The sequence below is a fragment of the Vulpes lagopus genome, chromosome 2, assembly GCF_018345385.1.
Source record: "Vulpes lagopus strain Blue_001 chromosome 2, ASM1834538v1, whole genome shotgun sequence".
In the NCBI taxonomy this organism is placed as follows: Eukaryota; Metazoa; Chordata; class Mammalia; order Carnivora; family Canidae; genus Vulpes; species Vulpes lagopus.
The window spans coordinates 162,850,153-162,865,991 of NC_054825.1; the positions used below are offsets into that span (position 1 = coordinate 162,850,153).

A 15,839-nucleotide genomic window follows, 5' to 3' on the forward strand; every position below is an offset into this window, starting at 1 on the left:
GGAAAGGGAAGCAGGGAGACGGTGGGGAGGAGAGGGAGGGCTCCTGGCTGGCTCAGCAGGAACAGGCGACTCCTGATCCTGTTGTGAGTCGGAGCCCCACGTTGGGTGTAGAGATTGCTTTAAAATAAAAAAATCTTGAAAGGGAGAGGAGAGGAGAGGGGAGGGGAGGGGAGGGGAGGGAAGGGAAGGGGAGGGGAGGGGAAGAAAAGAAAGAGAAAAGAAAAGGAAAGAAAGAAAGAAAAGAAAGGAAAGAAGAAAGAAAGAAAGAAAGAAAGAAAGAAAGAAAGAGAGAGAGAGAAAGAAAGAAGAAAGAAAGAAAGAAGAAAGAAAGAAAGAAAGAAAGATAGGAAAGAAAGGAAAGAAAGAAAAGAAAGAAAGAAAAGTTGAACCAGACCACCATCTCAAGCCCCAGCCTGGTCTGGCTTTTATGCCTCTTCCATCTCCTCTCTATGGTCCATCTCCCTGCCACTGCAGTGTCTCAGAAGGTCAGCAGGCCTGGGTGGACACACCGCATTGCCGTCCCTAACAAAGGTCCTAGGAAGTCTGTCTACCTTGATTTGTTTTATTTTATTTTATTTTATTCCACACTTGGGGTGATGATGATAGTTTTTGCAAAAGGTACCTCATTTGCAAAGGGGAGGCCCTGGGGACATTTTGTCCCTGGCACTCTCTTCCACCCTGCCCCCATTCCAGGGTGTGTGTATGTGCTGTCCTTTGGAGGGCAGGTCCCAGCCTGGGCTCTGCTACCAGCAGCTCTGTACCCCCATAAGGGCCTCTTCCCTCTCTGGGTCCTTGAAGTGCCTTCCTTGTCCTCCTCCTCCTGGACGTCAATGAATGGGTGGTGGGTAGATTTCCAGAAGATGTATCAAAGGCTCAGCAGGGCTGCAAGGGATTTTTTCTATCTTCTTCGTCCTCCTCTCCCCTTTCACAGAAGGGACAAACTGAGGCCCAGAAGCAGCAAGTCTTTCACCCTAGATCCCCCAGCCCCGAAGGTTCAAGGACCTGGGACTCTGGTGTCTTAGCCCACAGTCTGTGACACCCCCAGAGGGCTCAAAGCAGAGTTCTCACGGTGAGCCCAAGCTTCACCTCCATGGGTTCACACCAGGTGCGAAACGCAAAAGGCTGGGGGCCACCAGGCACTCAGAGAAGACACTGGGGGTCTGACAGCCCAGGGGTGGCAGGGACTGGGGCAGACTGGAGAACAGATGTCCTACCACCCTCCCCCAGCCTCTTTTGCACTGCAAAGCTGCCCACCTTTGCTGGATTGTGCAAAGTCTGCAGAGAGGAATCTGCAAAATCTCTCTCATGCTACAGTGAATTAAAGAAGGAACCACCACTAGAGATGTGACTTGCCCCAAAAGGAACTAGAGGGGTGGGGGTGGGGGTACCAATTTGAGACCTCTGGTTAGAGATGACATGGGAGGGCTGCCAAGATCACTCAGAAATCAGTTGACTGGCCAGAATGATCCCTAGTTTGGCCCTCCAGAGGGCACCCCAGGAAGGGGAGGGTCCCTGTGAAAACTCAGGTCTGCTGAGGTCCCCAAAGGGGCATAGCAGTTGGGGGATCCCAGGGAGGCCCCAGATGTGATTGGAGAATTCTAGACACACCAAAAGTGATAGCACAGTGGTTCCAGAGAATTGGGGGATCTCAAGATGACAGACGTATTTGGGGGCACAGGACAAGAGAGTCACAGATGGGCACAGAGATCTGAGACATCATAAAAAGTTTCCAGAAGGCCCCAGACATAAGTAGAAGATCTCAGATCTGACAGGAGAGCGTCAGACATGCGAAGGGGATCCCAGAGAGACCCTGGGGGGACAGGGCTTAGAGTTACAAGCAGTGCACCCCCCTCCCTGTATGATGATCTGTGGGCTCACCCTCTCCAGGTGAGATTAAGGGATCTCAGACGCACAAAGGAGTTCAGAGAGGTCCCAGGCTTGGTTGGACGACCTCAGACACTACCAGGGGATCCCAGAGAAGCTCTTGGGATTCTGGAAGCACGGTCCTGCCCACCCCCTCCACACAGACATACAGTATAGTCCTCCATGGGTCCTGTGGCCCACGACATGAGGATCCTAGGGATCCTGAACATGACAAGGAAATCCCAGAGGAGCCCCAGACACGGTTGGCGGGGAGGGGTCCCGGAGGGACCCTGGGCAGGGCTTAGGGATCATGGCAGCCCCCTCCCCGCAGCTTGGGGAATCCACGGGTCCTCTGACCTAGGGGGCGGGGACGCCGACAGGACGCAGACGTGGAGCCCCTGAGAGCCCCGCCGTGGGCTCAGGCCCGGCGGGCAGCCGGCAGCAGCGCGCTGTCAAACTGGTAGGTGAGCTTGCGCTTGACCTTGCGGATCTCGCCGGTCTTGGCGTAGTTGCGCAGTGCGCGCGCCAGCTTCTGGTAGGTCATGCGCTTGCGGTTGCCCTTCTGCTGGCCCCAGCGGCGCGCCAGGAGCTCCTTGTGCTTGGAGGAGAACTGGAACACCCCGGCGCCCGGCTCCACCCACCACACGCAGTCGCGCATGTCTCCGCGCGTCAGCAGCCCCAGCAGAAACTGGTACAGGCGGAGCTTCTTGCGGGCCCCTGCGGTGGTGGTGGTGGGGACGCGTTAGGGGAGGCCGCCCCTGGCCGCCGGCCCCACACCCACACCCGCTTCGCGCCCTCCCCCGGGGCCCCGACCAGCCTCAGTCTCCCCGGCCCAGAGCACTGGGGCCAGGGAGGTGGCATCTGCCTGGCTTTCCCTGGGAGGCCCTCCGCTCTCCTCCCTCCCCGAAGCTGTCACCCTGAACTCCCATCCCCCTGCCTTGGTTAATCTTTCAGTATATGCCACTGCTCTGCCGTGGCCCGCACACAGTAATACGCATCTGTCCTGCCTGTGGATGAGAGGATCTGTGAAATGGGCTGTCAGTGCTCCTCAAAGGCTTATCACAGGGCGCTGAGCGGTGGTGAAGAGATCTGAAGTGGGTCTGAATCCGCCTAGCCATTTCTCAGCCTGCAGGGGGACTGCGATCCTGGAAGAACCAGGGGTCTGACCCTTGGGCTCCTGCAAGCAGCAAGGGCCCCACAGAGCTGGGGGGGGAGTTCTGTTTGTTCATAGCAGGGCATTGGATACAAGAACCCGACATCTGCCATTTTCCAGCAGTGACCTTCAGGTGGCAACTTAACCTCTCTGAGCTGGCATCTGTCTCGTCAGCCATAAATGAGGCTTGTGAGTGTGTGTGTTTTACAGACTTTTGTGAAGCACTCAGTGCTAGGCATTAACAGTTATGAGCTCATTTCATCTCCATCAGAACACCCGAAGATGGGGCTGCTGCTCCATTTTACAGATGGTAGACTGAGGCAGATAGGGAAAAAAAAACTCATGATCCTAATCCCAGGAGTTGAGCATACTATGGGACAGGCACATGGGCAGAAGTAGGGGTTCCATAGCTGGGTGTTGATAGGGTGATTATGTCTATCGCTATTATGTCAGTAATGGTGAAGACTTACTGATTGGGTTGCCCACTCCATGCCCAGCACTGCTTTCATTTACCCATATGGTCCTACTTAACAGCCTTCCCTCGGCCCACCACCACCAGTAATAAACACTGTCATCCCCACTGTAGACAGGAACCTCAGGCAAAGAGAGGTAGAGTCATTTGCCCAAGGTCACAGGGAACTGCCCTCAGCACTAGAGTATAGGGCAGGTGCTAGAGAAGCCACGGTTCCTTCAGCCCCTCCCCCATCTCCATCTGGAGCCCCACCCACCCCACTTGCTCCTACTTACCTGCCTCAGACCCCCTCCCCTCCGGGCCTGCCAGGAGGGCCTCATCCGACTCGCTGTCTGAAACTTCTAAGGTGGGACTGTCCAGCAGGAGATCCTCTTCCTCCGACAGCACAGGGCTGGGGTATGGGGCATACGCCGGGGGGACCACGGTCTGCAAAAGGTCAGGATCACCTGCAGTCCAGGGACCCCCCCCTACCCTCCCTCCTTCTCTCTTCCCTCAGTTTCCTCCTCCTGGGTCCCCCCTCTGGCCCTCTCCACTCTCTTGACAGCCTGCACTCTGGCCTTGGTTCAGATCTCCACGACATGGCCAAAGGATGCCCAGGCCACCTCCCCGAAAGCCTGCCCAACACAGATCTTGGCCTTCTATGCTGTCCTTAGCCTAACATCTGTGCTTCTGTTGGCTGGTCTGTTTGAAGTAAACCTGGTACTTAATTAACCTCAGAGGGTTGTCAGAGGCTTTAACATGCTGCCTGGCCCCTAGTAAACCTCAATTAAACAATGGGCATATTAATTGTGTCCCTGCCCCTCACCTGGCTGGTGAAGTCCTCCGTGGGGTACACAGGGAAGCTGGGCCCCGGGGCCTCTAGGCTGGGGGCTGGCTCGAGGCTCCCCACAGGGCTGTAGGTCGAAGGTCCCGAAGGTCCGTAACAGAGCTGGACACCCTGGGGGTGGCTGAAGGTGGCCACAGCTGGGTTGAAGGCTTCATAGGAGGTGGCTGGGACAGCTGGACTGAGGTCCCAGCCCCACAGGGAGTCTGGGGGAGGGCACTGAGTCAGAAGCCAGGTCTGGCCCCAGCCCCGCCCACTCGAAGCCCCCGGGGCACAGAGAAGCCATTGTGGGCCATGCAAATCTCTGACCCCAGAATTTACATGGGCAAAAGGGTGGGTGGGAGAGGGAAGGGGAGGAGGTCTAGTGGCCTGGCTTCTAGGCCTGGCTAGCCTTATCCTGCTGAACTAGGTGACATCCATCCCCAGGACTCAGCTCCCCCATCTGAGAAATAGGCCCAAGGTCCATTTGGCTAGGAGGTTGGCTAGGCCAGGGCCACTCACCAGAAGCCCCCTCTGAGTCGGGGTAGCTGGGGTGCTTGCAGCTATCCAGGTCATAGAAGACGCCATCTGGGTACTGATGGGGTAGGGGAAGGAGATGGGTCAGTCATCCCAGGCTTTGAGGAGCCCCCACCCCCAGCCTGGGCTGGCAGGAGGATTCTGACAGGGACAGGGGAGAAGAGGACACAGCTGGGAGAAGGAAAGAGACACGGAGATGACCAGGCACCAGAGACAGAGGGAAAGAGAGACAATCAGAGATAAGGAGGGGACAGACACAACACAGCAGGGAGCTCCCCCCCCCCAATGAAAGACACAAGCAGAGACACACAGAAACCCCGAGACCCACGGTCTCCAAGAGGAACACAGCAGCCCGCACCCGCTAAGACTGTGGCTCCCAGGAAGGGGTAGGGAAAGTGGGGAAGAATCACCCCAGGCTCGCCTGTCCCAGGGGTCTGGAGTGTTTTTACAGAGGCAAAGCAGGTCTCAGTGCTTTTCTTGTCCACCTCTGAATCGATTTGATCTCTCCCAAGAATCATGTGTTGCTTTAGCAATTATGATAAAGACCAAAGCTAGACATTGGCCATCTCAGCAGCTTCACTCTCAGGTTTTCCCCCAAAGGTCTGAAAACATTTGTCCACAAAACAGACTTGTTCAGGAGCAACCAGAGCAGCTTTTTTAATAGCCCCAAGGGAGAAATAGCCCATGGACAGGAGGAGGGATAAACTGGTGATGTTGGTGTGTATGTTTGCAGGGTGGGGGGGGGGTGGGCGGGTGGCGCCTGACAGCAGAGTACTATACAGCAAGAAAAAAGAATCAAGGATGGGGGCACCTGGGTGGCACAGTGGTTGAGCATCTGCCTTCAGCTCAGGTCGTGATCCTGGGATCCTGGGATCAAGTCCCAAACTGGGCTCCCCGCAGGGACCCTGCTTCTCCCTCTGCCTGTGTCTGCCTCTCTCTCTGTGTATCTCATGAATAAATAAATAAAATCTTAAAAAAAAAAAAAAAAAAGAACCAAGGCTGGAACACCTGGCTGTCAATGGAGCATGTAACTCTTGATCTCTCCGGTCATGAGTTCGAACCCCATGTTGGGGATGGAGTTTACTTAACAACAACAACAACAAAACAATGCCTGACATACACTGAATGTTGACGAAGGAAGCCAGACCCAAAAGGGGACATCCTACGTGATGCACTTATGTCAAGTTCAAAACCAGGCAAAACTAACCCGTGTTGGAAAACAGCACACGGGGGAGGGGTGGTTGTTGGTTGGGAATCTTCCAGAGGGGTGGAAATGTTCTATGTCTTGGTCTGATTAGCTGTTAACACAGGTGCAGGCATAATGTAAAACGTCATTGGGCTGTACGCAGGATTGGCCCCTTTACCAACTGGTATGTTATACCCTCATTTTTTTTTAAAAAAAGCAAAACTTGTCAAGCTGGGGGAGGGCCAGACAGGAGGGTGGTGGGGTGCAGTTGGGGCAGGGGGGTCTTTCAAGCCCAGGAGTGAGGTTTTCATTCTTGGACTGGGTTGTGGGTTATGGGTAGAGAGTAGAGTATTCTGTGTGTCTGAAATATTACAGAGTATATTTTTGAAAATACAACTTAGCAAAAAAGAGAAGGAAGGAAGGAATAAATGTGGAATGTGGAAGAGACACGGAGCCAAAGACACAAAGACCCTCATCCCTCCCAGGGCCAGGAAGTGACAGAGCCTGAGAGCTGGCAAGAGCCGGCACAGAAAGGTCCCTGAAGGACATGGGGCAGGTGAGGTGGAGGGTGCTGGTGGGAGATATGGAGGGAGAGTCAGAAAAACAAAGTGACAGGAAGGAGTGGAAGGGGAAGCTGAGGCAGGGGGTCCAGGTGGGCCGTGTGGGTCCCCCCACCCTCCCTGGCCCCCAGAGCCCAGACTCACCAGACAGCTGAAGTGTGGCCCGTCGAGCCTGGAAGGGGAGAGACACAGAAGCATGTCAGGGGTGCCTTCAGCCACCTGAGTCTCAGAGTGGTTGGGAGCCATTGGGGGGGGCGGTGGCTGCAGCTGTGACCACCGCAATTCTTCTGCTGTGTGTCCCTGCATGAGACCAGCCCCACCACACTCGAGCGGGACAGGAAGTGGGGGTGGGGGGGCAGGCAAATATCCCCCCTCCCCTGGGATTTGCATAGACAGAGGCTGGTTGGGGGGGCAGGGAAAGTGAGGGAGAGAAAGTCCCTGGAGAGGCAGTGTGGGCGCCAGAGTGCAGGTGGGGGCAGGGAAGGAGCCTCCTTCAGAGACCTCGAGAGAGTGGGTTAAACAGGTCCCCCCTTTGTGCCGAGGGGAGGTAGCCGCGGACAGAGACAGGAAGAAGACAGGAGAGAAGGGAGGAAAGTGTGGAGAGAGACATTCGCGGGTACAGGGAGTGGTTATGAGTCACATAGATAGAAAGATGGGCTTGCGGGAGAGACAGGGAGACAGCAGGAGAGACGAGACAGACAGGCAGACAGACAGAGGACGAACCGGAAAGAGACTGGGACAGAGACACAGAGACAGAGAGGGAGCAAGAGGCAGAGAGTAGGAACGCCTGGGTGGCTCAGCAGTTGAGCTTCGGTCTGCCTCCAGCTCAGGCGGTGATCCCAGGGTCCTAGGGTCGAGTCCCACATCGGGCTCCTTATACGGAGCCTGCTTCTCCCTCTGCCTATGTCTCTGTGTCTTTCATAAATAAATAAATAAAATCTTTAAAAAAAAAAAGGCAGAAAGTAGAGCCCAGAAACAGAAACGAGGTGGCTGAGCAGCAGAGTGGGGGGTGGTGGGCAGGCCAGAGGTTGGCTGAGGCCCAGTGCGGGGAGGGGATAGGGAGGGTGACGGGTGGTGGCCAGGGGATGGTCAGGCCTGGAGAGCCACCTGGGGGAGGCGCATAGCCAGATGGGACACAGGCAAGCATCCCATGGAGACACTTTTGAGGTCAGAGAGAGAGAGAGAGAGAGATAGGATGGAGGAAGGCAGCAGAGTCAGGAGAGGAAGAGATCTAGAAGGGGCAAAAGGGAGGGTGGACCCCTTCCTTCCCAGCCCCCTGCCCCCTGGGTGGGGCCAACCACCGCCCCTGAGGGAGGCCTGGCAGGGGTCCCAAGTGCAAGGGGGCTCCTTCCTTTAGGGAACCCCCACTTACTGTGCAGCCTCCAGAGCAAGCATGGTGGGGTAGTGCTGGGCTGGGTTTGCTGCCTGCTGCAGCCACCACCTCTATTTATACCTTGGCCCAGCCCCCTGGGGGGGGGGGCAGGGGTGCCTGCCGGCACAGAGCACAGCCCTCCTCGAAAATCCCCTCGGGGAGGGTCAGGGGAGGGGGCTGGATTGCACAACCTATTGGTCACGTGGTGAGGGCAGGCCCAGGGGCCATCTGGATTTGGGGATCCCCACAGTTGGGGTGGGAATAGGGGGCTGACCCAGAGGCGTGGAGATGGGGAAGGAACTGGGTTCGAGGGGGACCCTAGGAAAGTAGAAAAGCCATAGAGTTCTGTAGTCAGTGAAGTGGGGGTCAGTAATGATAGTGGGGGGGCCCTGGACCCAGGCCCAGGAACCAGGGGGCACATGCCATCAAGGGACTCAAGCACAGATGGGGTTGCTGGGACACTCATGAGTGGACATGGACTGGGCTGGGGGGGCGGGGCATCTCTGAGGAAAACCCAGGCCCAGGGCCTATGAGGACCCTGAGGTGGAAACATCGTGGGTGTGTAACATGGGAGGGGGGTCCCCTGGGTTGTGCCGGGAAGTGGGAGCTTCCGTGCGAGGGGCTGCCCCAGGCCCGGAGGAAACAGGTCAGCACCTGAAGGGTGGGGCAGTCCAGGCACCAGAGGATATGTGGTTAGATGTTCACCCAGGGGCTTGAGGGAGGGTTACAGGGGGACACTGAGGCAGGCCTGGCTTCCCTGGGGCTGGCAGCAGTGCTTGGAGCCCAGGGGTCTTGGAAGAGAGGTGAGGAAGTCAGCAGGGGGTTTCCCGGGGGGTCAGGGGACCCTGCTGAGTGAAGATGACCCACCCAGACCCAGGTTCATGACAGTGGACCTCGCCCACCAGAGACCACAAAGCACTAGGAAACAAAAGGCCTGAACTTTATTAATTCTCCACCACTGCCCTCCTGGCGGCCGGAAACCCGGTCGGAGGTCACCAGGCCTCCGGGCCAGGTGGGCCGAAGCGCCTCAGAAGCTGCTCCTGGTCCTCCAGGTCCTTCCGCACCTTCTTGCGCATGTAGAAGATGGGGCAGTCCCGGCTGCAGGTGGGGTGGGGGTCAGGGTCAGGGCTGGGGCGGCTGCCCAGCCCAGGGATGGGGCCAGGGCTGTTCCCAGGACTTTGGTCCCCGTCTGCTGCCCACCCAGCCCCCCTCCAGTGGCAGGCTGTTTGCTCAGTGGGCATGGGGGGAGCTGTAACAGCGGGTACCCGCGGAAGCGCTGGGCCACCAGCCGTATATCACCTGTCACCTGGCGTGGGAACCAGCCCCGCCCACCCGTTCCCTGGGGAAAGCCTGGCCTGCCCTGGGGGAGGGGGCCCGGACTGCTCTGTGTGTGTGTGTGTGTGTGTGTGTGTGTGTGTGTGTATAAGAGGAGAGAGAGAACTGTGGCCATTTCCTGGGCAGATGCTGGCCTGCAGAGTGAGCCCTGCCCACTGAGCACCACCCCCACCCCAAGGCTGGGATGAGCCCTGGCTCGATTCACAGGCCTCTCAGGCCAGGGCGCTGAGAAAAGTCAGTGATGTGGGGAAGGGCGCCACCTGGCACCCTGGGGTTAGGGCTCTGGTCCACAGGCCTGGGGAGCCTGGAGGGACCTGGGCAGGCTAGAGCGAGGGTGGCGGGCCTGCTCTGTGTACCTGGTGCAGATGACATCCTCATGCAGGCTGCCCTGACAGCGCTGGCACTGGGTCCAGAGGCGTGAGAAGCGCTCCTCCAGGGCGTTCAGGTGGGATACCTGGGGATGAGATGGCTCAAAGGGGACCCCCGCCCCAGTCAACTCCTCCTCCCATCATCCCCTCCTCTCCCCCGCGACGCCCTCACCTCCTTCTGATACAGCTCTGACTCCTGAGGCTGGCAGAACTTGCACACAGCTCCTGGGAGAGGGGGTGGGTCAGCACAGGGGAGCTGGGGCCCAGCCAGGGCCTAGGCTGCCCTATCCCTGCCCCTTCCCCACCCGCTGCCCATCCCGGCCTCTGAAAGTCCCCGGGAGACAAGAGAACAAGGGAGCAAGTGTGTAGGGAAAAGTCCCCGGGGAACTCCCGGGGCGAGGGGCCCAGGACCCTCAAGGGGGTGCCTGTAATGGGAGCCCCCACCCAGGAGCCAGGGCCCATCCGGGTGGCACTGCCAGCTTGTAGGGCGGGTGCTGGGAATCTCAGCAATGGAGGAGCTGGTGGAGAGTGGGGTCCTGGGTCCTGGTCTTGAGGCCTGGGTCCTGAGTCCTGGGGTCTGGCGTTTGGGGCCCAGCATTTACCCTGGTGATTGAGGACAGTCCGGCAGCCGATGCAGCAGCTGTGGCGTTTGGCAAAGGCCAGAAGGCCACCCACCTTGCCTGTGAGCACCGTCTTGCAGCGTGTGTGGTCACCCCCTGCAGGTGAGGGCAGACAGTGGACTGGGTGTCCTCCATGACCCAGGGTCCCACTCTGCCCAGCCCCCTTCTGGGCATTCCCCCTCAGTACTCAGCAGCACGGCCTCCGCACGGCCCTCGCCCAAGATGGGCTCGAAGATGCGCAGGAGTGGCTTGGCGAGCTGCTGCTCCAGATAGTACTGTGTGTCGATGGGCAGGCTGTGCTCCAGCACAAAGAGGGGGTCCTGCAAACACAGCATCCGGGTGGGGTCACATCCTCGGGTCAGCAGCAGGCCACAGGCCAAAGGGCACTGGGAGCCAGAGGATGGTAGGTCTCTCGGGCATGCATGTGGGTAGTGGGGTGGGGCAGTCACTGGGCACAGGGCAGCTGCCCTGCATGCTGGGGCATGGGTCTGGGATGGTGGCACAGATCCTGAGGGGTCCCCGGCCATAAGCTGTGACCCATGTTGGGCTGGGATCTGTGGGTGGGAGTCCACAGGTTCCCAAGCAAGGGTCAGAGTTCATAGCAGGGTTGGGGGTGAAGGTGGATGGTAACTGGAGGTGAAAGCTAGAAGCCAAGATGAGGGAGCAGGACAGGAACTGAAAACCGAGGAAGGGGCTGTGGGGGGGGGTCAAAGGTCACTGGACCCTCCAGTTGGAATGGGGGAGGATGTGAATCCTAGAGTGATGGGTCAGAGAGCAAGGACCAAGGAGAGAGACACACAGAAACAGGTATGGGGGAATGGGGTGTGCACCCTAGGCTGGATCTCCTGCAGGGGGAGTCAGAGTAACACGGCCCCCTCAACTGTCTACTTTTTGAAAAAAACTGGTTTTGAGTGTGGGGGCTGCATCCAGCAGTGGGGACCCTGATGGGGAGAACCCTGGAGGGAGACACCATCGCCCAGGGCTCCTTGGCTCCACCTCCAGAGGGTATAAGAGGCCTGGGAGAAAGACATCAGGGAGCCAACTCCCAGGGGTGTGTTGGGGGCGGTTCTCAGGGCCCTGTGGGGCCCACAGAGGGAAGCACCCTCCCCACCAGGCTTGGAAAGCAGAAGTGAGAGCTGAGGGGAGCTGGGCGGAGCGGGCAGGTGGGCCTGACCTCGGATTTCATGTAGGCAGCCACGCCCTTGGCAGCGCCGATGATCACGTAGGGGACACGGTCGCCCAAGCTGGGCGCACTCCCGGGGTCCCGCTTCCTCATCCTGCGGGGAGATCGGGGCAGCCGGGCGGGTGAGGGCAGGTGGGATGGCGGGGGCGGGCGGGGGCGTAGGAAGAGGCGCCCAGCTGGCAGGAGCCGGCCTATTTCTGGGTGGCGCTGCGACACCCCCTCCCCCGGGCGCACCTCTCAGCCAGCTCCACGTGGGCCTGCTTGCCGGCGTAGTCCGCTGCCGCGCGGGTCAACTCCTTGGTGATGACCAGCTGGGAGATGTCGATGCGGTTACACAGCAAATCGGAGATGACGTCCTGTGCGTGGGCCACGGCACCCGCGGGGTCTCTGCAGGGCCAGGATGGGGGTGTCCCTAGTGGCCGCCAAGGACCAGGCCGGTACCCCATCCACCCCCCAGGCTGGGGGGCCAGGATGTGCCCTGGGGGCTGAGCCCCAAGGCGGAGGGACGTGGCTGGCCACAAGCTGCAAGGTGGCAGAGGCGGGGCCTCGACCCACAGCTGTTCCGACCCCACACTCTTTCCACCGTTCCACCACCGAGGATGAGCTGGGCCCTGGGCCCGACACCTGTGTCCCCAAGGGAGGAGGGGGCTGGAGGCCGGGGCTCCGGGGTCTGAGGGGGAGGGGCACGGCCTCCAGCGCTGGGGGCAGGGGCCCACCCACCGGTCGATGAGCAAGCGGCGCAGGGAGGCAGTGACAAGGTTGGCCACGAGGGGGCAGTTGTCCCGGCGCACGGCCTCCAGGCCCTTGCAGTCCATGCGGTCATGCGCATCGGGCCGGGAGGAGAAGAGCAGGCCGGCGTAGCGCTTCTTGCTGATGAGCAGGTAGGGAAAGTAGACCTGGGGGGGACCCATGGCTGAGACCCTCGAGGCTTTCTGAGTCCTGAGACTTCCCTCAGAAACTGAGGACACACAGGGCTGGTGTGTGCAATGTGGGATTGGGGACTCTGGGGGGACATAGACCCTAAGACCCCAGTGCCTGAGGCCAGGGACACTGTCAGCATTCCCGAGGCCTCAGATCTGAATCAGACATGGGGATAAACCTAGAAACAGGCCCTAAAGCACGAGATCCAGGGACGCCTGGGTGGCTTAATGGTTGGGCGTATGCCTTCAGCTCAGGTCGTGATCCAAGGATCCTGGGATCCAGTCTGACATTGGGCTCCCTGCACGGGGCCTGCTTCTCCCTCTGTGTATGTCTCTGCCTCTCTCTGTGTCTCTCACTAACAAATAAATAAAATATTAAAACACACACACACACACACACACACACACACACAAGATCCAGACACAGGGGTGTAGTCTGGAGAGCCCCGAATTGGATCTGGGGAAAGATCTGAGGCAGACAGGGATACATGGCAGCACCCCCTCAAGGAGTTGAGACTAAGGCCCCGGTGTGAACCTTGAGGTAGGGGCTTCTCAAAATTGGGAGGCTCCAAATTTGAGAGCAGGTATACCCAAGACCTGACCCTAAGTTTGAACCTCGGGAATAAAATGCAGTGTGAGTCCCCAGACCCCAGCCTGATTCCTGCTGGAAGGAAGCCAAGGAGCCCTGGGCAATGGTGCCTTGATCTAGGATTCACCCCATTAGGGTTCCCACTGCCTGAGGCAGCTCCCAAACTAGAGATACTAGTTTGAGATACCACCACTAGTTGAGATACTAGAGATACCACCAGAGATACTCTAAGACTGACAAGGTTTTCAAAAAGTAGACACTGTCCTGTGTAGTACCAAAGCCCAAGGCTTTAGAGGTTTTCAAACTCTGGGGCATCCAGGCAGCAAAATACCTCAAAACTGGGGCATATGAATGTAAAGAACAGGATACCCAGAGTACCCAGATCAGGGCTCCCTGAAATGGAGGGACCCTGAGCAACACCAGGGTTCCCACACCAGAGGAACCTCACACAAATGCATTCTTAAAACTTGCAGGCACCAAGACCCAGAGACCCTCTGAAACTTGCGAGACCCACGCCTGCCCACTCCAAGCCCTGAGGGAAGCTCCCAATTACCTTCTCAAACTCGAGCCGGATAGGTGGGGGAAAGTGGCCTGACACCCAGTCTGCAGCCTCCCGCCCCAAGGCCATTGCCTCAGCCACCGAGGAGACACCAAATCGGCACATGACTGAGTCGGTGTCACCATACACCACCTGGGGAGGAGCGTGTGTGACTGGGAGGCAAGGGGAGATGGGAACCAACCCCCTGCACTCCCCCAACCAGCCCCAGGCCCATCTCTAGGCAGCAGGTGGGGCGGCCTCTGACCTTGGCGTTGGCGCTATAGCCATTCTCCACTGTGTACTTGGACTCCACCAGCTGCTTTGTTTTCTCAATCATCTGGCGCCCAAACCCAGTGACGCTCTGTCAGGAAGAGAATCACACAGTGAGGGCCCAGGAGCCATCTACACCGAACACTGGCTCAGGATGCCACTTCTGTTACTTCCTGGGGGCGTGGACTTGGGTAAGTCACTCAACCTCTCTGTAGATTTCCAAATCTACAAAATGGGGCTACTGGGACACCTGGATGGCTCAGGGGTAGAGCATCTGCCTTTGGCTCAGGGCATGATCCTGGAGTCCAGGATTGAGTCCCGCATCAGGCTCCCTGCATGGAGCCTGTTTCTCCCTCTGCTGTGTCTCTGGCTCTCTCTCTCTATGTCTCTCATGAATAAAATAAAATCTTTTTTAAAAAATGGGGCTACTAGGCTGCTCCTTAACGATCTGTTGGAAAGGACTGGGTCCCTGGCCCCAGGCTCTGGGCACAGAAGAGGAATGACTGCAAAAGATGTGTGTTGGAGAGGCCGACGCCAGAGGAGGCCATCTGCACCCCGCTTCCCCCCACAGAGGTGCCATGACATGTGGGGACATTGCAGGCAGCTCTGTGGTGCAGGACCACTGGCACTCCTGGCCCCTTCCCGAAAGCCAGCATTGATACCCCCACATCCATGGGCAACCGGAAATGGCCTACACGCTGTTAAGTGTCCTGCAGCATAGGGAGCTGTGCTAGCTTCATGGAGAAACTTTCTAAGAGTCTATAAGAAGCTGAAGCCGGGGCAGTGGGGGCCAGGGGGCACAAACCAAGGAGGAATGGGTGTGACTCTTCTGTTTTGGTTTGATTGGATCCAGTCAGATCTCTGTCATTTAACTAGAGCATTTAGGTGACTTATGTTTAGTTTAATCATTGATCACCTCTGGGCTTAAATCTACCACTTTACTACTTCCCTTGTTTATTCTATCTGTTCCTTTTGCTTTCCTTCATCTTTTCCTGGAACGACTCTGTGTTTTATTTTGTTTTTATTATTCCATCTCCCTGCGCCTATAAGCCTGGGACACAGCAATGAGGAAGGAAGCTAAGAAACAAACATGACAGAGGGACAGAGAGAAGGTGAGCAAGGAAGACAGACAAGAGGGCCACTTGGGTGGCTCAGTGACCGAATGTCTGCCTTCGGCTCAAGGCGTAATGCCGGGGTCCTGGGATCGAGCCCCGCATCCCCACAGGGAGCCTGCTTCTCCCTCTGCCTATGTCTCTGCCTCTCTGTGTATCTCTCATGAATAAACAAATAAAATCTTAAAAAAAAATAGGGATGCCTGGATGGCTCAGCGGTTGAGTGTCTGCCTTTGGTTCAGGTCCTGATCCCAGGATCCGGGATCAAGTCCCACATGGGCTCCTTGCAAGGAGCCTGCTTTTCCCTCTGCCTATGTCTCTGACTCTATCTCTTTCTGTGTCTCTCATGAACAAATAAAATCTTTAAAAATATATATAGAAAAGATAGATAAGACCAGGAAGCAGCAGCTCTGATGAGGGAGCTCCACAGGGAGGAAAGCCAAACCCTCCTTGCTTGGCCTCTGTCTCAGGGGCTAGAGTCTGATAGCTGAACACTCACCTCTTTCCACCATGGAGGCTGGGGAGGCCCCCAGGGAACTATGGAAGGCCAATGACTGGAGGACAGGTGGGATGCACTGTGGGATAAACCCTGCCCCCAAAAGAGGCCTGGCTCATAGAGGGAACCTCTAAGCCCTTAGAATGTCCAGCTAAGAGGGTGTCTCTGTTCACGTAGGCCCTTGGACTACACTAGCAACATGACTCACAGTGACGCCTTGGGCCAGACGGGTTCAGCCTGACCTCTGCAGGGCATGGAGTAACGACGGTCAGTCCCACAGATGCTCCATGCCTACGTGACTGGCTCCAGTAAAAGCCCAGGACCTGAGGCTCGTGTGAGCTTCCCTTGTGGGAAACCCTCTGTGTGTGTTGTCACACATCAATGCCAGCAGCAATAAGCACGGTCTGTGTGATTCCACTGTGAGAGACGAAGCAGAGACTCTATGCCTTTGCCCATGGCTGAT

The 15,839-nt window shown here is 57.7% G+C and overlaps 2 protein-coding genes across 4 annotated transcripts in view; both read right to left on the bottom strand.

Annotated features, from left to right (window-relative positions):
* Window positions 1-1,920: 1,920 nt before the first annotated feature.
* SPIB (Spi-B transcription factor) lies at window positions 1,921-7,998 on the bottom strand. 2 transcript variants are annotated; one of them, XM_041745466.1, is made up of 6 exons: window positions 7,946-7,998; window positions 6,718-6,745; window positions 4,813-4,885; window positions 4,294-4,517; window positions 3,764-3,914; window positions 1,921-2,580 (listed from the first exon to the last, which is right to left on the bottom strand). In XM_041745466.1, the coding sequence occupies exons 1-6, from the start codon at window positions 7,966-7,968 to the stop codon at window positions 2,282-2,284; spliced, it is 798 nt and encodes a 265-aa protein (XP_041601400.1). In that variant the 5' UTR covers window positions 7,969-7,998; the 3' UTR covers window positions 1,921-2,281. The 2 variants fall into 2 exon arrangements, with proteins under 2 accessions (XP_041601400.1, XP_041601401.1); XM_041745467.1 differs by lacking the exons at window positions 4,294-4,517; window positions 6,718-6,745; window positions 7,946-7,998 and having other exon boundaries at window positions 4,813-4,878.
* An 869-nt stretch (window positions 7,999-8,867) lies between these two features.
* The window catches only part of POLD1 (DNA polymerase delta 1, catalytic subunit), a 29,184-nt gene continuing 22,212 nt past the window's right edge, over window positions 8,868-15,839 (bottom strand). For both annotated transcript variants that reach the window (XM_041745465.1, XM_041745464.1), the window contains 10 exons: window positions 13,764-13,859; window positions 13,514-13,651; window positions 12,172-12,347; window positions 11,686-11,838; window positions 11,443-11,545; window positions 10,456-10,588; window positions 10,251-10,364; window positions 9,821-9,873; window positions 9,637-9,734; window positions 8,868-9,043 (listed from right to left, as the gene is read on the bottom strand). In XM_041745465.1, the coding sequence (XP_041601399.1) occupies window positions 8,938-9,043; window positions 9,637-9,734; window positions 9,821-9,873; window positions 10,251-10,364; window positions 10,456-10,588; window positions 11,443-11,545; window positions 11,686-11,838; window positions 12,172-12,347; window positions 13,514-13,651; window positions 13,764-13,859 (1,170 nt within the window). In that variant the 3' untranslated portion in view covers window positions 8,868-8,937. The remainder of the gene's footprint in view (window positions 9,044-9,636; window positions 9,735-9,820; window positions 9,874-10,250; window positions 10,365-10,455; window positions 10,589-11,442; window positions 11,546-11,685; window positions 11,839-12,171; window positions 12,348-13,513; window positions 13,652-13,763; window positions 13,860-15,839) is intronic.